The following is a 21,901-nucleotide window of genomic DNA, read 5'->3' on the forward strand; positions in this document are numbered from 1 at the left end:
AAATAAAATTGAATTGAAAAAATTAAATTGAATTTCTCCTCCTCCCAACATGGCGAGTTGAGTTCATGCCAAATAACTGAACTTTGATCTCGTCTGACCACAATACTTTCCCCCCAGTCCTCATCTGAATCATTGAGATGTTCAGTGGCAAACTTTAAACGGGCCTGCATATGTGCTTTCTTCAGCACGGGGACGTTGCAGGCGCTGCAGGATTTCAGTCCTTCACTTCTTAGTGTTTTACCAACTGTTTTCTTGGTGACTATCGTCCCACCTACCTTGAAATCATTGACAAGTTCCTTCTGAGTATTTCTGGGCTGGTTCCTCAACATTCTCATTATCACTGAAACTCCACGAGGTGAGATCTTGTGTGGAGCTCCAGAACAATGGAGACTGGCAGTTATTTTATGGTTCTTCCATTTGCCACCTTCTCACCTTGCTGCTTGGCGATGGTCTTGTAGCCCATTCCAGCCTTGTGTAGGTCAAGGTCAAATTTATTTATATAGCACATTTCAAACAGCCGATGCTGCACAAAGTGCTTAACAATATAAAAATGGTATTAAAAAGCAACAATGTAATACAATAATAACAGTAAAAAACAATAATAGGACAGTAAAAGAATTAAAACAATAACTAAACTAATTCAAATAAGACCAAAATGCTTGGGTCATAGTGTGTTAAAAGCCAGGGCATAGAAATGTGTCTTTAGTGATGATTTAAATTGCTCAAGTGTTTGTGCAGATCTAATATTTAAGGGGAGACTATTCCAAAGTCTGGGACCTGCCACAGAGAAGGATCTATCACCACAGGATTTGAGGTTAGTCCGTGGGATGGACAGCATTAGTTTTGAGCTAGACCTCGTGGTTTTTCCTGGAGCATAGGCAGAGAGGAGCTCAGACAGGTAAGGAGGGGCCCGAGCATTAAGTGACTTAAAAACAAAAAGTAGAAGTTTAAATTGGATCCTGTAGGAGACAGGAAGCCAGTGTAAAGAAGCTAAAACTGGGGTTATATGCTCTCTTCGTTTGGCACCAGTTAGCAGGCGAGCAGCTGCATTTTGAACCATCTGAAGACGATGGATGGTGGCCTGATCTAGACCATAATACAATGAATTGCAGTAGTCTAATCTGCAAGTAAGAAAAGGGTGAATAACACGCTCAAAGACGTTAGCCGGAAGGTATGGCTTTACCTTGGCTAGCTGTCTTAACTGAAAAAAACAGGACTGAACTACTGCATTCACCTGCTTATTCAATTTAAAAGAACCATCAATGTAGACGCCGAGGTTTTTTACATGTGTTTTACAATATGAGGAAAGGGCGCCCAGAGTGCTGTCGACACATCCTTGGACCACTGACATCCTTGGAAAGCTCTTTGGTCTTGGTCATGGTGCAGAGTTTGGAATCTGGATAGATTGATTGCTGCTATGGACAGCTATCTTTTATACAGGTAACGAGTTGAGAAGGCTCCTAATGTCAACTCATTACCTGTATTAAGAAATCTTGCTGATACTTGTTTCCTTCATGAATATGCGAAGGAATTTATACCTTTACTGAAATGTGGGGGTTTTTTTTTGTTAATGTTCTGTCTCTCACTGTTCAAATAAACCTACCATTGAAATTATAGACTGATCATTTCTTTGTTATTTGGCAAACTCATAAAATTAGCAGGGGTTCAAATATTTTTGTCCCTGACTACAAAGTTAAGGTTTATAAAAACTGGACAAATTGATGGTAATAAAATACTCTGAGAAACCTCTGGTTTCAACAGCTGATATCCAGAACCTGTGAATGTTAAATATGGTCTTTCTTGCTTTGTGATACTCTGTCAGACTTTTACTGCATCCTGAGTTAATGTTTGCCGGGTTTTTCCTTTCTAATTTTCCATATAGGGAAACGCATGATTGGGTTGCAATTAGATGATTGACTTGTGTGATCGAGAAAATGTAAAAAATTTTTTACCTTCAACATTTTATTGGTTGCTTTTAGTGCCATCTGCTATACAGTACCTCTGCAACAATCATTCTTACACACACACATATGTGAAAATGGCAATAAAAAGTAATATGCCATGCCAATAAGCTATTTTTCTCACTGCTGAAGTAATCATGGCATGTAATGTAAATACCTAAATAACTTAAATAACTGAAAATTAAGTACCGTAGATGTAATATGTTGAGCTGATCTCTGAATAGGTCCACCCAGAGTAGCTACTTACTCCACAGCCACTACAAAACAGGCTACTACTGCAGTCCTGTGGTAATGAAAAGATGCGGCCCCTAGGTGACAGCACAGGCGCAAGTACCGCGCTGAGATTTTATACTCGGCGTAAAGAAAACAGCATACAAAGGGTGTACAAAGCCTGCTTCTCGTTACACCACAAATGATCAAATTATGTTGGCTAAAACTTTAGAATAACAGAACTGTTTCCATCCAGAGATTTTCCTGGTAGTCTGCTGTTTTCTTTCTTTCACGTTTGGATCACTTAGTGCGGCATTTTATCAAACAAAGCATTCAACACTGATTAGGAAACAAGCATTTTAATTTAGTTGATAGTTATAATAAAGACTTGCGAATGAAAAAAAATATATATTTATTATTTAGGCCTCTTTAGTGGTCATGGGGGACTATAATAAAACGAAATTGGTGTTTTGTTGTGGTTTTTTGGAAAGATATAATAAATACCAACTACACGGAACAATTTATTGTTTGCTTATATTGGTTTGAATTATTTCACCAACACATAACGTCAGATTTGCTAAATTGTAGATTTTTTCCCCCTCCACCCTTAATTTTTGTTTTACTCAAGAACGTAACAACAAAATTTATATATTAGAAGATCTTTATTTTTTAACAGTAGCACACGGTTTTAAATTAAGGTCTTATTGTTGGAATTAAATTAATCTGGGGGAAAATGTGTCATTCCACCATTTTTTAAAAATCGATTAAACAGGTGTCAGACCACAGGTAGACGTCTTCCCCCCCCCTCCCCAGATCAAGATATATCAGCTGCATTCTTAACCACACAGCAAAGACACTTTGATCTGTTCAATAGTTTAAGCTGAAATCTTCTGGAGATCAGATAACAGGGACTATACACCTTAAAAAGCTTCAGTGGCTTTTGAAAGCAGATTCTTGTGGTCACCCCGAGGCGCTGTGGCTTTAGGGCTGGGCTGGAATTGCCTTATCTTGAATTTTCCATACTTCTTTTTTTCCACGTATTCATTAATTTTATCCTCCGTAACTTTATTTTTATTTATTTTTTTTACACTCAAAACTAGAATACAATGATAAGTTTAACTGTAGTACTGTCTCGGTTATAAGTCTAATTCTGTGCATCATGTTTGTTTTCCTCAGTGTTTTTTGTTGTTTTTTTAGTCTTTCGTACCAGCTTTCCTCATATTAATAAATTAATGTACACGTTGTTTTACACAAACCGTATATGCAAATTTCCATAAACGGTTTGGCAATAAATTTTGATTTGTCCACTCAGGTGCAGTTCATTAGAGTGCGCATGCGTCCTGCGTTGCAGTCAGGTGAAGTCGGCAATGTAAAACTCATGGTTTCACTCATTCGCTGCAGCTCAGCGGGATTACTGCGACTGGAGCCTTGCAGATGTCTGTACTGGAGAGGATAGACTGGAGGGTGAGTTGGCTGCCTCCTGTATTTTCCTCTTACAGATGATCTAATTTGACCAAGCCTGTATCGTGTTTATCGCTTTTGTTTTATTACTTCCCACCATAACAAGGAGTTAAATTGGGCTGGTGCTGTTCGGGCCCGACACACTCCTCACAGAGCTCGGTAGACGATCAGCCTCACTTCATCTTAATATAGGTTAGCTTAGAGTCCGTTTTTACAGCCACACTCTTAAAATTTTGAACAATGAATTCATGCACTTCCACCTCTGTCATTAAATTTAACAAGCCTGACTAATTACAGCTGTAGGGTATAAAATGGCAACTTTCAAATATCACAAGCTTCACAGGGTTTCCCGTAAAAGTCACCTTGCAGATCAGCTCCCTGTTTTGTCAAAAACCACCTTGAAGATCAGGTCCCTGTCAGAAGGCGCAGGCATTGGGAGATTGTTGCGTGCGAGAGGCCACGGAGTGAGCAATAAGGGTGAAAAACTAATGCAAATTGGTTGACATCCTGCTTGAACAGGACGGAGGCCTGTGGATTGTCTTTTAACCTTCGCTGATTTAACTAGTAGCTTCCAGTTAAAATAACCTGAATATAGAAGGAATTTAAATTGCACCATGTTTGAGTGAACTACGGCATCAATAATATCCAAGCATATGAAAAGGCTAATGTAAAATGTAAACTTATAATTCTAATGCACTTATTAAAAGACTAAACTTATTCGTTTAATATCTACATCAGTGGAAGACTAACAGAAAAGTAAACTTACGGAGGGTCTTTCTTACACTGATCACTTTAAAAACAGTCTTGTTCAGAGTAGAATAAAAACGTAACCCTAGTTTAGGCTATATTAAGTCAAATTATAGCAATCATAGATCTACTCATAAATATATTTATTGTCTAATTTAATACGTTTGCATTGTGCAAACGTGCGCTCTCGTTAACCTTAAGACTGAGTCCCTCCTTATATAGCCTAAACCTTTACAGCAGCCATTTGGACACGACGTGGTAAGTAACTACAGGTGTTACTAATTACAAAATCTTCATTAATGTCATTAGTAGCGGCTGTGGCTGTACACTGCTTCACGTCAAAATGGTTGCTGCGGAAAAGGGCAGTTACAAATTCGTTTTTATCCCCAGCTTAAAGTCGCACGGCGCTATATGCGCTTTTTGAATAACCTGTGATTAATGCCAATAATAACAAGGTTTAACTCATCAGAAACTTTGAGTATTTTCGCTTGAGGCTACTGGATCACAAACCAGTGGAGCTGCTGATGGTTAAAACTGAAATAAAGGATGAAATGATTTTTCAGTAAAATTGCTGATAGGGTACTTTTTCCACCTCTTCAATAGTTTCTGCAAACAGTTTAAGTTATAAATTTTAAATTGAATTTTTTTTGGGCGGGGGATTACAAGAGTAGATTTTCCGCCCAGTAAAGTTTATATATATCTTTCTTTCTTTCTTTCTTTCTTTCTTCAGTTACGAACACATATTGGAGCAACTTCAATATTACTGTGATCTCCATTAGGGTTGTTCACTTAGTAGTTTACTCACTTAGTTAGTAGACCTATCAATACAATGCAAATTTTGGGTGTTAAAATCAGTTCATAAACCAGCTTTGAACTATATTTCTTAAGTCTGGGATCAAAGCAAACAGGCAGATCACTAGGCAGAGCTCAGTCATTGGCTTCTGTGACACTTTGAATGTGTCCGGGCACGGATCCATTTTGTCTTCACACCTGACATCAGCTGAGTCGGCTGTCATTAAAATGACAGGCTGAGCATCAGGATTTTTCAAAACCTTACCGGTCGGCCAAGCGTGACTAACTTTCTTAGGTACGTCCTGTGCCTGTTTCAACACAGAACAACATTTTAAATAGGGCATTTAAAAAAATAAATAAATAAATTGTGCTTGGCATGACAACAAGGCAAAGAGGACAAAAAGGGGCGGACTATCACAGCTGGGTGGAGAGAAGCCACGGGATTTCCGCACGTTAAGTTCACAAATTAAAATCTGACACGTACTGGTTTACGTATCAATTGATAATGCAAAACAAAGTGATAAAATACTAGAGCAGCCTCGGGGTGGCATAATACGATTTGAAGAACTGATAACAGGTGTTATTTTTATATCATGTATTTCCCCCCTCAAAGTCTGTTCTACTTGTCTTTTGATTAAAACCAGAGTTCAAAGAGCCCTCCTTCCGAGATACTATAAAGCTCAACAAAAATTTAAATGAAGTTAAGAAAGGGCTGCTTGCCGAAATCCTTTGAGCTTTAGAGCTTTTTGAGAGAATAATGCGGTTAAGCCCTCGGGCTTATTGCGGTTTGAAACGTACCACTGATATGAAACATCAAAATGTCACGGGCCTGTTGGAATACCTGTTACTGAATTAAGCATACAAACTGTAAGTACGCCTTGTCGTGGGAAAAAGGTGATCTTTAAGATTATAAAATTATCCAGTCGGTCAAAGCATAACCACAAGGTTTTAGGAATAAAAGGGAAACACACAGTAGCTTGGCTCAGTTTCCTATCACTGCATTTATGCGTAGTATGTATGCAGGCCAATAATAATTGACCTACATACTACTGCTACTACCACTAATAATAATAATAATAATAATAATAATAATAGGCTTTTACTTTTAGTGGTGGTGGTTTTAAGAACACGAATGTTAACTTTTGTTTTTTTGTTTTTACCTCAAATTAAGACGTTCTCCTGAAGGCTATTAAAATTAGCAGCTCAAACCGAGCAAAGTGATTGGTCTCTAGAGGCAATACACTGTGTAAAGCCTGCGTATACTACAGTACAAGGTCTCGTCAAGAAGCTCTCATTAACGTACAGCAGTAACTGCAACGTTTTCACAGGTTCTGTCTCGTAGTCGTAATATTTTACATGAGCACATTGTCCTGCAGTTCAGTAAAGTGCAATTTTGTAAATATATAAAACTCAAGAAATCATTTCTTTGATGACTGGCTAACAGATCTCTGCCCAATGAATCGCTTTAAAGCCCAAGAATATAATCATTAAACAGAACACAGTGCCCTGTAAAATTAAAGGTTCAACTACCCATGGGCCCGAGGAGATAAAAGAAGTAAAAATGTTAATGAGAAGCAGCATTTGCTGCAAGACACGAGGAATAGGTAAAAAAAAAAAGAGAGAGAGGAAAATGGATATAGACTACACTGGGGATGTTTAATCCTTTTAATATTTGACGCCGTGCAAAGACGCGCTACAGACGGACCGAATTTTGATTGGACAATCACCCCGCCAATCAGGATTTTTTATTTATTTATTTTTTTTTCCAATTCACTGACATCATCGGACAGGGTGACGCCCACTGTAAGTAGCTGTGCAGATATAGTGAAATGCTCATGTTTGCACTGAACAGCACTGTTTTGTCCATAAGAGGGAGTCAAGTTTCTTATGAACCGGTTTCGCCCACTTTCACAACAGAAGTACTGAGCGCCTTGGCAGGAAAGGGGGGAATATTGCCTGACAACGATTATTTTTCTCTCATAGTGGCTGTGGAAACTCATATCTGTAGTTGGATACTCAGTCGGTAGGTCAGTTCGCCCTTCAGCCTTCGCCTACAACTTTGCCTCCTGCTGCAGCTGAAGAATAAGCGGGTTCATGACCACCAGGAAGCTGTTAATTTCTTCATACCTGGATTAACTCGCGGGCTTCTTTCCCCCCTCCCCCATTTTTTTTTTCTTTTACACTTTTTTTTTTTTTAAATTTGCAAGAAAGAGACTTTTTCCTCAGCCAAAATGTTGTGGAAATTAGCCGACAACGTAAAATACGAGGATGACTGTGAGGTGAGTTTCGTAAGAGATGGCCTCCACTAAGTGAGATCAGTGGCACCGAATTTAACGGCAAGAAGTGGGTACTGACTTTTAATCCTTTGGGTTGAAATAATCACGGTAAAATTTCGGAAGGTGACTCATTAGAAGCAGCATGATGTGCTGCACCAAGGGAGAAAAGTTAGAGTAAAGTTTGGCGAAACAGTGAAAACAGGATGTCGTTGTCAGAGTTAAAGCCGGCTATGATTCCTTATAAAATTAAAGTGGGGTCGTGTTCTTATTATTGTTACTCTATATACAAAATAAAATATGATAATAATAATAATCTGAGACGCTGATTGCTGCTGAGAATATTTGCATATTCTTGCAATAGCCACTAAGTACTAAGAAAAATTCCAAATTAACGGTCTCCGTTATTGTTTTATCCCGTCTAAATCCCATTTTTCAGTAGACATCGTGCCAGCGAATAATCTGACATTTTATCTCCTTGGGTGACAACCTGCCATGTTGTTGGCATCTTTCTCAGCCGCTTTGTCTCCTCCATTCCTTAGGAAAGGCACGATAGTAACAGCAATGGGAACCCACGGCTGCCTCACCTGCCGGCGGTCAGTCAACACCTCTACAGCCCGTCTACTTCCCTCTCACACTCGGCCAGTTCAGACTTCCAGCCCCCTTACTTTCCTCCTCCCTACCAGCCTATCTCGTACCCGCAGTCTAGTGACCCCTACTCTCACCTCGGGGACCCTTTCAACATCAACTCCATACACCAGTCGCCATCGTCGAACCAACAGCAGCCGTGGCCTGGGCGGCAAGGCCAGGAGGGGCTCGGCGCACACGGGAGGAGCGGACTCGCGAGTCAGATCCTAGGCTTGGAGGGAGGCTCGTCAGGGGTTAGGAGGGAAGGGTTCCGCCGACCGGAGCTGCTGTCTCCACACGCTCACAGTCTAGAGTCGTCGGTTATTGGCGATAATATGGGGATGCATGACATGGGACACGGGCTGGATGATGTTCAAGTAAGTGGATTAGATTTATATAATCACTTGACATTATACTTTTGAGGCAGAGGCGCGCAAAGACTGAGGCTTTGTGCTTAAATGGTTGTGTGAATGCAGTCGAAGTAGTGAATATACTGAAAAGTCGTAAATGGATGCATTATAGTGTGTTTTATTGCACTCGCCTGCCATATTGACATTTAAAATCTCCTAAATGTTAATATAACCAAAGGTCACATATATTCAAAATGCTTCCAAGTTAAAGGTGCGGTAGTAGAAAATATTTCTATTATAAAATGGAACATATTACATTATATGCTTTGCATGAAAGAGACAGATTATGATTACTAATATCAAGAAAATACCCACCTTAGGAAAAAATAGTCTAGCTCAAGCATCTTATCAAAACAGAGCAATGCATGTGTTTACTTACTGCTGCTTCTTTTCTTTGTTATCAGCAAGTAGACGACCACAGTATAATTATGGCAGATCAGACGGTCATCAAAAAAGGTGAGTTGTGACATTTTATTTATTTTGACTTTTTAACTGTTAGAGCAATTAAAAAAGAAAACTGAAGAGGAATGCTTTTGTACAGCAAAATATGTGGTAATTACTAAAAAATGCTGGACCTTCATTTGTTGAACTCTATATACTTGGAAATGACATACTTCTATAGTGGCATGTCAGGGCACTCAGTGAGAGAGTAAGGAAAGGAGGCGTCTTCTGTTTGTACTTAAACTGCATACAATGATAATCCATGCGATGCACTTATTTAAGCCCGATGTGATCCTTAGCCTATTCTGTTGAAGGTGCTTGAATGGATGCCCAGTGGGAAAGAACTGATCCCTTTCATATTCATCAGGCTACAGCTGAAATTGAGCAATCTCACAAACTGTGTTGACTATGAGTTCCAAAGCTTTGGATCATCTTTAGGCGTGTTAAGCTCGCAATTGCAGCTCTTTTCAGTTCATGTTAGCAGGAAATTATGAGTTGGTCTTGAAGCTGTGTTTGGCTCTGCAGAACCAGCTTTTGGGTGGGTGTGGCATTAGGCTTGCATGTGAAGGACAGTTTAGTAATTTGTTGAGACTTGAACTGTTTTGAGGGAGAAACTTATTCCTGCTGTTTTGTCATCAGGGCTCTATTAAACAGACTTAAAGTGAAAGATGAACCCAAGGAACATCATGTTATTATGAACAGTATGTGGACAGTGGACAAGTAGAAAATATAATTTGCGTAAGTAGAGTTAAGTTTCATTTTAAAATGTAAACGTCACGCCTTAGTTTCTTGTTCATATGTATGTTAAACATCAAAGTAAAATTGATGTTTTTGATTTGCTGACAATGTCATATTTTGCAGTACAGTCCCAAAGTTTTATTCTTTGAAAGCATGCTAGTAATTATAGGGTTGCTTTGTAATATTGCAATATTACAGTACATAACAAGCAGCACGACATTTGCAGAGTGCAATAAACCAAACAGTCTGCATTTGTTACGTAAATCAGTGATTGCTTATTATACTGTTCCCAGGCTCAAGGGCACGCTATGGGCAATCTAGGGTTTCCACTTGTAAACAATGGCATGTCATTCCCAGTGATTTGCCGGAGAGGAGATTTAAAGCACTGATGTGACTCTGTCATTTCTGTCTCAGTATTAGGACTTCGAGGTGGCAGGAACCTTGATCGCTTACAGAGGACTTATTATCAGGGGGGAATTTTCGCGGGTGAGGATGAAGATAGCTGTTTTGTTTCGTAGTGTGCTGTACTGTTTTGTTTGTCTGTCAGTGCTTTTGTTGTGGGATGACATTTAAAAAAAATCACAATGTCTAGCTCGATCAAAGACTGAGACCAATCAATTCACGGTTCCGAGGTTGTGGCTTAGATGAGTGACGGTCTGTATGTGCGTACCTGTTTGTGGATAGTGTTTGACGTGAGGGCATCATAGCTGTTTAACCATCAGGCATCCGATCTTTCCAAAACCACACATTTCAAAAGGCTTTAGATGTTTTTTTTTTCTTGTATATTTTGGCACAGCAGAGACTGGCTTTCCTCATTGGAGGAGAGCAGCATACGCATACTTCTGCTCGCTTTTCCGCACAAGACACAGAAAGATCAGAGCTTATGCACATAAACAGGAAACGTACAGATTGGTTTGTCTGATTTATTTTTATTTTTTATGGATCGTAAGTCTGGAATAAAGATTGACAGTAATTAACAAATCTGACTGCCCAACCACAATCTGTTTTTATGTTCTTTTGCACTACTTTAGTATTTAGCTTACAAACATTATTTTCCTCACTCTCCAGGGCCTGTCACTCTGCCTAAAGGAAACGCACTGGGTCTTCCCTTCCAGAAAGAGTCCCTGCTGGGCATGGTGTCAAATCCCACAGAGGTGTTTTGCTCCGTACCAGGCCGTCTTTCCTTGCTGAGCTCTACATCCAAGTACAAGGTTACTGTGGCTGAAGTCCAGAGACGTTTGTCACCCCCAGAATGCCTCAACGCATCGCTCCTGGGAGGCGTTCTACGCAGGTCAGGGCTCGGTCTCATTCCACGTCACAGCTAGACAGTATTCTTTTTCCTTGTGGTTCGTAAAAATCTTTAACATGACATGTGAATACATTTCTATTGATTCACAAAAAATAGGATTAACTAATCCAAAATGATTTCAGTTGTTCAAAATTTCTGGTTTCTGCAAACTGTTAAGACTTTTATTATCTCAAAAATAAACCATTAAGCTGTGGAAGGCGTGGAGCAAGTGATCTGTAGGCTAAAGCTTAGTAGCCCATGGGAAAGGCTCTTTTTAAAAGCACAGCTTGACTCTGTTGCTCCGGCTCATCATTTTTCCTCTTTTCTTTATTTTTTGCAAGGTTTGTGACATTCTTTGTGTTGTGTGCAATTTTGGGTTCAGTGCTTCCATTGGGGATAGGTTGCGTCAACATTGTTAGTACCTACCTATTGTGTTTGTGTGCCTGTGTACGTGATTGCAAATGTTAAACTGTGCCAGAGCAGTTGACCTTATGGCACACATGGTAGTGCAGCAGTCTGTTGAGGGACTTCGAGGTTACAGTACATGGTTAACACTCCTGACTGGAGCATTTTGTACTTGGAGTGCATGTTTACCACTTCCCATGTGCCTGTATTAATGCTGACATGCACCCACAGACCCACATATACAATCTCTTTTTTTTTTTTTTTTTTTTTCTTAAAAGTAGGTCACACAGCAATAGGACTATCGTTAGTAGTGGGACAAGGGGGAGAAGGGGTGGGGGCACTCAAACACACATGTCTCTCCAAAGATGCGCCCCTTCTCACCGACCACTGAGGGGGAGAGCTTGTCTGCCAGTCATGCAGAAAACTGAATTGGCTATGGCAAGTGGAGAGTTCAAGAGCTTCTGAAAATGCATTTATGAGTTATACCTCTCTGCTGTGCTTTTGAGTGGAACATGAATTGTTTCAATATTTTATTTTAGGTCAAGAGAATCTTCTTGTAATTTATTTTCAGAAGTGTTTGAGACTATACACATGAATGTGTATTACACAGGTGTACAGTACATATCTTGTAACTCTTGGTATTTCTTTTAATTTATGGTCTCAAGGGGGATCAAATAAATAGTCATAAATGACACAATAACCTTTTAAAACTCCACTGATAATTTGATGAAAATGTCAAGACAATATGTGAATGACCTCAATTTCTTTTTCTCTTTATACAGAGCCAAGTCAAAAAATGGAGGCCGTTCTCTGAGAGAAAAGCTGGACAAAATTGGGCTTAACCTGCCTGCAGGAAGAAGGAAGGCAGCTAATGTCACTCTACTTACCTCGCTAGTAGAAGGTATGACACATTAGTCATTTGCCCACAGTAAATTCTCGCACTATAATTACGGTTTGCAGTGGCTGGAATGTCGTGTTAGTAGTATGAGAATGTGGGAACGTTAGTGTATTGGCATTGGTACGTGTGTTTCACTTCTTGTGGAAAGGGTAACTAAAGGCAATGTAACTGCAACCTTTTTTTTTTTTTTTTCCCCCCTGTGTTTAATGTGCCAGACTGTCAGCTACACATTATTTGGTGAGTCATAGTGGTTTGGAAAATTTAGCCAAAATTAGGTTGACTGAACTCGTATAGTGTATAAAAGACTGAGATGACCATTTTCCATCTGAAATACTCAAAAGAAACAACAAACCTCAGCACTAATTCTGTTACTCCATTGAGCATGTTGTCTTGTATTACCTAGTGTGCAAAGTCACCTCTGAAACTCAGTTGTGTTAGGGAAAATTAATTGTTCCTGTTGATGGAAAGAATACTACCAGGTCATACAGCCCTGATTTTTATTGTGACTGTTTTCTGTTGCTGTATAGTTTGAATGACAACTGCAGTCATACCTCAGTCAGTGACATTTGATTCTATCATCCCAGTATCACTTTAATCACATTTACCTGCCGCTGGCTATAGAAAGATATTATTTTATTTTTTTCCCTCTCTCACTCCCCACATGCCGAATTTTTATAAATGGGGTGATGATTCTGTGCAGGAAGATGACTGGAGGCCTGTGTTATTTAGAGACCTTCAAAGCTGAATTAAGCCTTGTTATCTTGTGTTCGGCTTGCCAGGAGGGCCAGCTGACCTTAAAGCTTGTGCTTCTGAATAGCTGCCAGCATTTGAAGACTTGTACATGTCTATCAATAAGCGGTGTTGTTGGCATCTCGGGGCCCGTTTTGGTAGCATTTATTCACATAATCCCTTTATGAACATGCAAGTCGAGCCACCCTGAAGACAAAAATGTATCAATCTGCATAGCTCTTCTTACCTAGAGTTAGAAGAATGACTGCAGATGATTATTCTGCAGTTCAGCTGCTTCACTTCTTATGCCTTCATGCTTGTGTATATCTGTTTGAAAATGGGACTATTCATGTAATGCTCTTAAACTAGTAAATTGTTCTGCTCCTGGACAGCTTAACAATCTAGTATGTCAAAGGATATGTTGTTATAATATTTGTCTAAAGACTAATATTAATATGTATTAGTAATATATTTATTCACAAGTATTAATTTGTGGTTAGCAATAAAGTTGCAACTTGAGTGTTTTCTTGGATCTACAGAAAACCTGTTTTTGTTTTTTTTTTTCTTATATGTAATATTATCTTTTTCTTTTTTGTCTTAGGTGAAGCTGTTCATTTAGCAAGAGACTTTGGTTATGTGTGTGAGACCGAATTCCCTGCAAAGGCAATTGCTGAATACCTGGGTAGGCCACATGTGGAGCGGAATGAGGCTAACTCGCGCAAGAACATGCTCCTTGCTGCCAAGTAAGTGTATTTTCAATCATTGTTTTAATTTACATGCATTTAAACACCTAGCAAAGTGGGATGTAGCAAGACAACCTTTTTCAAAAGCTGGTTTTAAAGTATTTGATCAATAGAAAGCTGTATTTTCGAAATTATCTGAAGTATTATCCATTTTCCAATTAGGTCACAAATCTGTACATATTTCACATCCTTAGTTATTCTGCTTCTCTACCTACAGGCAAATCTGCAAAGAGTTTACTGATCTGCTCACTCAGGACCGCTCACCTTTGGGCAACGCTAGGCCTGCTCCCATTCTGGAACCTGGAATCCAAGGCTGCCTGACTCACTTCAGTCTCATCACTCATGGCTTTGGCTCTCCAGCCATCTGTGCTGCCATGACCTCGCTTCAGAACTACCTGAATGAAGCGCTCAAACAAGTGGACAAGATGTACCTGAGCTCTGGTAGCGACACCCAGGGATCCTCAGACAGTGGAAGTAAATCTACTGACAAAATGGACAAGCACAGGAAATGAGAGCTTAAAGGAGAATCCCTATGAACCTGAGATTCCCAGAGTCACTTAATCTTGCTGCCCCGACTTCCCTTTTGGACCTTTTTAAAAATCAATATTTGGTATTGTCTTTTTGAGAGCTGCATTTGTGTGTGAATGTGTGTGCTCACACTGTAAATTTATAGTTTGACAGGTTGGGGATTTTTAACAGCCTGTCACAGCAGGCTACAAATCAGTTACTGTTGGCATGCGTGTTGAATGCTCTGGATTTGTCCTAATGGGAGCCCGCTCTGTGAAAGAGTAAAGCCCTTTTCAGACATGGCATGTGTGGCTTCTTCTGTCTGCTAAAGCAACAGGATTGTCATTTAGTGATAGTTCACTTCTATATTAATGTTTGTCTTGCCTTCATTCACACAAACCAGTAAGAGGAGAGCAGCATGGCATATGTTATTTTTCACACGTGCAAAAGATTTGTTTTTGGCAACAAGTCCTGCCATTATGAACTGGTAAGGTTTGTGCATTCAGTTCTCTCTAAATTTGCCACGGACAGCAGGGTCTGTGTGATGCATGCAAGTCGGGGAGAAAAGGAAAAAAGTATACATTTATGTTCATATTGCTGTTTAGCACAGTTGCTATTTGTCATAAGCTAGTGAAACTACAGCCATGACTTTTCCAGAGAGGTTACCAGGGTGTACATTCATACACCAAAGTAATGCGATAAAATACTGTTAAATTCCTAGCAAGGAGTACATGCCTAAAAAGGGGATTAATACATGCCGCATCATGCTAGCCACTATGCAGTTACATACAGTTGCTAGTGGCCTACTGCTATAACCACAGGGCCTGCATTTTGTTGAAGAAGATGAGGGGGAAACAAAATGCATTCTGCGACTATTTTTGCCACCTCCCTTGTCTTTCTCTCTTTCTTTTTTTTTTTTTTTTTTTTTTTTTCCTCCCTCATCTTCCCTAGAGGACATCATTTCAAGATGCCTTTCTGTGGCTGTGAATTCCTCTCAGTTTTCTCCTTCCTGCTCAGTCTGGGGGCAAATCCACTTATTTCCTGTGTCTCAATTGACTTGCAAAGGACAGTTATGTGTGATGGAAAATCTTAGTTTTCTTTATTTTTGTGCTTTAGTTGTACCATTAATTCAGAATGGATCCAGTGTTATTGTGTTTTTGTTCATGGGAGTTGATTTGAAGCTAGATGAGAAAAGACAGTTGGTTTTCTCATCTCAGCCTGTGCTCTTTCAGAAACCAAAAACTTTAAAGTGCCCCCATTATGCCAATTTAGAGGCTCATTATTTTATTTTTGTGGTTGTATACTGCTACAGCACATCTCTTCACCCTCTGAAACACTCAGTATTAGTGGCTGCATTAGGTTTTAGTTGACTGCTTTTTTTTTTTTTCTTTTTTTTTTTTTTTTTGAGGGCATGCCAAACTAGCTGCTAGGTGTGCATTATGGCACCATGTTACATAGTGATGTAAATGACAAAAAGAAAAGTCTGGACTTCAAATTATGCATTTCAAGCAGTTTAGCAGCACTGGTTTTTGCAGGAGAGAATAATTCACTTTGATGTGGACTTTGCAAACCCTTTTTCTCATGTGCAAAAATGATTTAACAGACTACATGATAGATAAAATCCCAGAATGCATAGCAGGGGCACTTTGAATTTGCTATGACAGAAGCCTCCTCAGTGTTTGTGGATTACAGGCGTTGCCATGGATCCATTGTTACTCAGTCTTACAACACATACAGTACATAGTCGTGAGAATTTTTGTTTGTTTGCTTTTACTTATTAATTTTTTGTGAACAAGTTATTAAAACAACATCCAAATTGACACTAACCTACCAACAAGCCCACTTCTGCCAGGTTGTGTGTTGGTTGTGAGAATGCGTGCGTAAATGTAAATATTTCTTTTAAAAAATGTTTTTAGAAATTAAATTCCAAGCATAGAATTTTATCCAGTGTCTTGTCCTGGATGTAAATATTTTCTAATTTATGTTGTAATTTAATGGGCTTGTGTAAATAATGGTATCAGTTTGGTGCATAGCTTAACTTTTTATGACGATGTGTTAAACTTTTGTAAATCAGTTAGGTTTTTGTTTTTTTTTTTTTGTTTTTTTTTTATATAAACTAGACTTTAGAAAGTGGGGATGATATACATTTTTGAAAATGTTTTAAAAAAAAAATGCTGTTTTAAAGTTTCAGGAAAAAAATAAATGACAGCCTCAAGCCTGATTTAGTGAGTCAGTACTGTTGCCTAGGCCACACACTTACTTTTTTTTTTTTTTTTTCTTAATGGATAGCACTTTTGTTCTGTAGCCTCTTTTTCAGCAATATCACACAGATGATGGTTAAGTCATGTGTTGAAAAACTTTCCTATTAATAAACGGCAAAGAAAATCCCCTACTAAACTAATGAGAACAGTAGCCATCATTATGTGCTCTCACTTAGCTTCACAAATAAGCTGTGTTGCTCAGTAAAAGCACAGACCTCAAAAGTACATCATGTGATGAACAAAGAAGTGCAGCTTAGAGAGGACAAATGGGTTGTTTATGTTAAACTTGGACAACTATTGAATCGACTGTACTAACCGTTCAGCATTCAACGTCTATCCTCTGCAGCTTGCCAATATTTCCTTTACATATGTTTGGAGCAGGTGTGCCATTAAGCCTACTTGCAAGTTTCTTGGGGAATAATGAGATGCAAATTTGTGGCTGCAGCAAAGAATTTAGTTAAGAGAAAAGGAAGTTAGGCAGAACTGTCTACTTGTTTCATCATCACTTGTCTGTTCAGGCCTTGCTAATTTCAGAGGTTCATCTGTTTGTGTTTCACGTAGGTATGAGGGGCCGTACAAACAAATTCATTCTTTCACTCTCACATACATATATTCTTCTTTCACATACATATACTTTCACTCTCACATAGTTTTATTTTAATTTTTATATTTGGATATTTTTATTCTCATGTTTACACATATTTAAAACACACATTGCAATATTGTGCTCTTATAAGTTCTTCAGCAAGCTATCTATGGCGTTATTTTTGTGCCACTATTTTGAGTGCACGTAAAAAGAAGTTTGCAGGTGCAAGTGTTGCAGCTTGAAAGAATGAATTTTGGCTTGTACGGCCCCTCATACGTAGGAGTAACACTTATATGAATCAACATCGAACATATAGCTGAATTGAAAGGTATAACAACGGCACTGAAATGCACAAACATATATGACATCAGTGTTTCTCTTTATGTTTTATATTAGCTTTTGGGGTCAGTGGGTGAAACGAACATTTCCCAAAAACCAAGCCACAGGTTATAAAGGAAGCAGCAGCAGCAGCAACTACCTTGCAGTTAAACAAGTATCAGCCTTTCCCCTCAGAACCTGTTTAACCAGACCTGTCAACGCAGTGGCTCGCTGCCCTCACAGCGGTTGACTTTAACTGCCTTCAGTTACTCGTGTTAGCTTGTGTGCTTGGCCCTGAAAGGGTAGATAATAGGTGGAGGAGGTATGGGTGAAATTTAGCAGAGAGAAAGAGGAAGACTTTTTTTTTCTTCTTCTTGTGCCTTTGATGACAGGCTGAAAATGGTTGAGGAAGCACTGAGGATTTGATTGGAGGTTGACCTTGTTTCTTTATGCCGTCTCTTTGTCACATCACAAAGTTTGTTTTGGCAGATGTCAGCTGTTAAGTACACACGTCCCATTTGTTTTGTTTGTTTTTTTTGGGGGGGGGTTCCCCCCCCCCCCCAAATCTTTTATTGTCAGAATCAATTCGAACTGAGCACATTCACAAAGTTGGAGCTGGTCAAATGATCAGCAGAGTTGTTAAACTGACCTGATTTTACATATACAATGATCATATTTTCCGTTTGACATCAGGTGAACGGCTTTGTTTAATTCCTTGTACGTGTTTTTCCAAAACACAGGCAACATCGCAACTGGTCAAACGTTTTCTTCTCAACTGTGAGACCGTGTGAGTAATTCTCTTACGACACGCCTAATGTAGCTGGGAAAAGGAGGCGAGCATAGACTTGTTGCACTTACCTGTTACCTTCACTTCTTTTTCTCTTATGAAAGAAGAGGAACTCATGTACTTTTTTTCTTTCAAAAAATAGATATTAGAGATTATATCTGACATGTTAATATAATCTTCAGACCTCATTAGGATGCCCGAGGCTACTTGTCAACTCCAGATTCACTGAACTGTAGCTGTATTCTATTCCAGCTCTGACTGAATGACCTTTCCATGTAGGTCAAACCAAGTCACAGGATGAAACTGTAAGAGTGGAAAAAAGGCCAAAAAGGAGACAACTTGATGTGATATTTCCCCTTTTTTTTTTTTTTTTTTTTTTTAAAACCTTGTTTGACAATCTTTTTGTTGGTTTTTATTACTTATTAGCCTAACAAGTTGACTGTATGCTCTCACTGTTACAATTTTTTTTATAGATTTCTGCCCAACTTGTTTCGAGGACACTTAGAACTTTACAATTACCCTTTTAGTTAACCGCTTCCCTTCCCTGTCTTTGAAATCTGTTGTACATTAAGGCTCATTTGCAGTCAGACTAATCGCTTGCTTGCAGCTCCCAACCACTGAAACCACTTTATGAGTTAAAACATAGCCTTAACGTTCCATGTCATAAGTGACAAGTCACACAGATGAGAGTAGTAGTGTAAATCAGAAATCTGAATTAAAACACGCCTGGCCCTGTAAACACACAACCCAGATGATCATTTTAATATAAAAAAAGTGTCTCTCATTTGGACAAAAATAGGAACAATCCGGTCTTTACATGATTAATAGTGCCATTTTGGTGCCACTGAGGAATAAGAGTAAGGAATGAGGAGCTATATGGAGAGCGAGTTGACTAAAAGTATTAGAGATGATGCATTCTGATAAAAGTTGATGCAACATGGTCTGCATCAGTGCTGGGAAAAGCACAAGAACATACCAGGATAAAATATAAATCATACTGAAGTAAGTGTACTGAATCTGATCTTAACAGCAGAGGAATTACACCTTTAATGAGTTGATGTTGTACTTTAAGGCTAGCCTCAAGTTCTGTGACATTGTTCCGTTCACTGTCGACTCCTCGTTGGAGTAGGGGGTGGGGAGTAAGTTATTTTGTGTTGGAGTCAAACTATTTTTTTTATATACTGGTTATAGAAAAAAAAAATCCCAGAAATACCCATATTAATATGACTAATAGAAACTGACCTTACATATCAGTTTCTCTAGAAAGAAAAAGGCTTCTTATGTTTAGTCCAGACTGAAGATGAATTCTATTTTGTTACTGTATTATTCATTATGACACATGTGGCAACTTACCCAAACAAAATTCAGCTTTTTTTCAATTTAAAATGTTTTGCAAAGATGTGGAATAATGTGTGTATATGCATGTAGTTTTAGTTACTGCAGGGCTCAGTAGAATTCCCCTACAACACACAGGCAGAAGGCAGTTCTTTGTTTCCAGTCTGATAATGTTCTCACTCCTGCAATTTTACTTGTAAATGAAAACAACTGAAAAAATATATTTTGGGAAGAAAGAAAACAGATGGGGTGGGGGCGGGGATGGGGCATATAATGGATAATATATGTGTGTTAGAAAAATGCAGAAAATCAAGAAAAGACCAAAGAAAAACAGAGGCAAATGTGGCCTCTTAAAGTCATCTAGGCCAGCAGTTAGTATTTACTGTACATGATGCGATGGACTGGCCGTTTTAAATTGAAGAGGAAAGTGTAATTAACTGTTGGTCAATGTAAATATATTTAAAACGTAATAGTCGTAAAGCAAATGTGTCTTTGCTTTACTTTCCCGGTATGGCTGAGGAATGTTTGTGTCTACTCCCAGAGTGACTCACTGGCATTAAAGAACACCTGAGTTACAGTAAGTCTGTCAGTATTTGGCTGCTGCGACGCAGTGAACAGTTGTCAAAGACCATGGCTAATTTGTGTATTGACAATAGTCACTGCCTTTTATATGTTCACTGTGTATCTGTTATTATAGCAGCTGTTTTGTTATCCCTAATTCCATAATTATTCCCAAGGCAACCTCTACCTTTTATTTATGAGAAACCTTTTAAAGATGCCAAAGAGGTTCATCTTTCCGTGACAAACCACTTTGGCTAGTAATTGCTGCAAAGGATGTTTATTGCAGTGCGTGGTTGACGGCATTTGAAAACAGCAATAATAATTCTGAGTTGACTCTAAGTATTGAACCAAATAAAGCTGAAAATGAGACATAATGGTTTCTTTATATAATAAGTAGAATCATATATCAAGCTATCCACACTGATCTCAGTTGAGAGGTTTTACATTTGTGAGTGATTGTTTTTGTGTGAAGGTTGGGGGTAGGGTGAAGTTATATTTGGTGGAAAGAAGTTCAATAATGAGAGCATTAAGCAACTATGGTAGGGGGTGAGCTGGGTGTGCGTGCATGCATGCTGTGTGTATGCTGGGGGTAGGAGTGCTGGGGTTTGGGGGGTTGCTGCCTAATCCCTGAGGAAAATGTGGAAGAAATTAATCTAAATTACAAGGATGAAGCTAGTCTGGAGTCTGGGACTGGAAGAGCTACAGAGGAAAGGCGGGTGAGAGGGAGGGAAGAGGGGGACCAACTCTTTCTTTTTTGTTTTTTTGGTTGATGTTTTCTTGTTATTTTTTTTTCCTTTTTTCCCCCTCATCCTGTGGGAATGAGGTGGTCTGTCTTCCTTCCTCTTTGGCTTGCCACGCAGATGCCCCTCCTTCGCTTGCTCATGAATGGGCCTCTTTCCAATTAGTTAGCATTGTAGCCACGGCCAGTGTGGACAAGATTGTAGAGACCCCTCAGTCCCTGTTCTCATCCTGGTGCTCTCTTCTCACAGACAACAGATGTTTTGGTTTCTCGGGGAATACGTGATTCTTTGCTGGCTTCTCCTAGTGTCAACAGCAAAATGAAGATACTTTGCAATTCTTTTCAACCTGCCACATCTCAGTACTCTCAGAGAGTGGAGAAGAATTAGCTGTAGAAGAGACTTTGATGGTCTCCCACAATTTTATATAAGCTAATTCGTACAAAGAGTCCACCACCAGTAAAAAGCCCTTACTTCTTCCTCATTTACTCACACACAAAAACAGATAAATTAACACAGGATGGTTGCCGCCACTCATCTATTTAATGAAAAGCATCTGCCGTCTCCCCTTGCTAACCAACATACAGGCAAATCTTGTTCACCTAGGTCTGAGTGCAGTAATCAGAACAAGCTGTTTGGTCAACAAACAAACCTGTAAACACAAAACGTACCAAAGTTTATGCATAGTACTGTTTACCAGTTTACCAGAATCAAAATTCATGACCACAGGGGGTATCGCAACAGGAGATAAGTAGTCTCATTAGTTGCTCAGATGCTTCTTTCTCAAACATTTTTGTGCAGTCCATTAAGTCTACTGTGAATCAATAGAAAACAGAAAAAAATCCCATGAAGCAACATTTGCTGCTTATTGTTGTTACCATTAATGGGATTATGGCTTAGCAGGGATTATTGATTTGTCTCCGTCTCGCTGCTCAGTTCTTCATTGTCACTGACATGCACATGGCTGATTCCCGAGCCCAGAATGAAGTCTGAGAACGCATGGCTGAAATAAAGGATAAGGCCGCAGTAATGGTCACGTTCTCTTCACTGTTCATGACGTCTACGTGTGAGTTCACTAAGCAATTT

The 21,901-nt window shown here is 39.1% G+C and overlaps 1 protein-coding gene across 3 annotated transcripts; it reads left to right on the plus strand.

Moving 5' to 3' along the window:
- Positions 1-3,519: 3,519 nt before the first annotated feature.
- Positions 3,520-16,451, plus strand: tfap2c (transcription factor AP-2 gamma (activating enhancer binding protein 2 gamma)). Of its 3 annotated transcripts, XM_085457602.1 has the most exons (8): positions 7,047-7,450; positions 7,987-8,448; positions 8,886-8,937; positions 10,075-10,146; positions 10,729-10,951; positions 12,136-12,254; positions 13,582-13,723; positions 13,941-16,451. In XM_085457602.1, exons 1-8 carry the CDS (start codon positions 7,403-7,405, stop codon positions 14,233-14,235), a joined length of 1,413 nt encoding a protein of 470 aa, XP_085313728.1. In that variant the 5' UTR covers positions 7,047-7,402; the 3' UTR covers positions 14,236-16,451. The 3 variants fall into 3 exon arrangements, with proteins under 3 accessions (XP_085313730.1, XP_085313728.1, XP_085313729.1); XM_085457604.1 differs by lacking the exons at positions 7,047-7,450; positions 10,075-10,146 and adding an exon at positions 3,520-3,635; XM_085457603.1 differs by lacking the exon at positions 10,075-10,146.
- The last annotated feature ends 5,450 nt before the right edge of the window (positions 16,452-21,901 follow it).

Source organism: Copadichromis virginalis, linkage group LG5 (genome assembly GCF_057382275.1).
Source record: "Copadichromis virginalis isolate Kocher_CV1m ecotype Utaka linkage group LG5, C_Virginalis_male_GT1.1, whole genome shotgun sequence".
Taxonomy (NCBI): Eukaryota; Metazoa; Chordata; class Actinopteri; order Cichliformes; family Cichlidae; genus Copadichromis; species Copadichromis virginalis.

Bases quoted from the DNA above. Each gene is read 5' to 3' on its own strand.
- tfap2c (XM_085457602.1), top strand. From the start codon at position 7,403: ATGTTGTGGAAATTAGCCGACAACGTAAAATACGAGGATGACTGTGAG. The intron at 10,952-12,135 runs GTCAGGGCTCGG...CTCTTTATACAG, and splicing joins CTGGGAGGCGTTCTACGCAG to AGCCAAGTCAAAAAATGGAG. The intron at 13,724-13,940 runs GTAAGTGTATTT...CTCTACCTACAG, and splicing joins AACATGCTCCTTGCTGCCAA to GCAAATCTGCAAAGAGTTTA.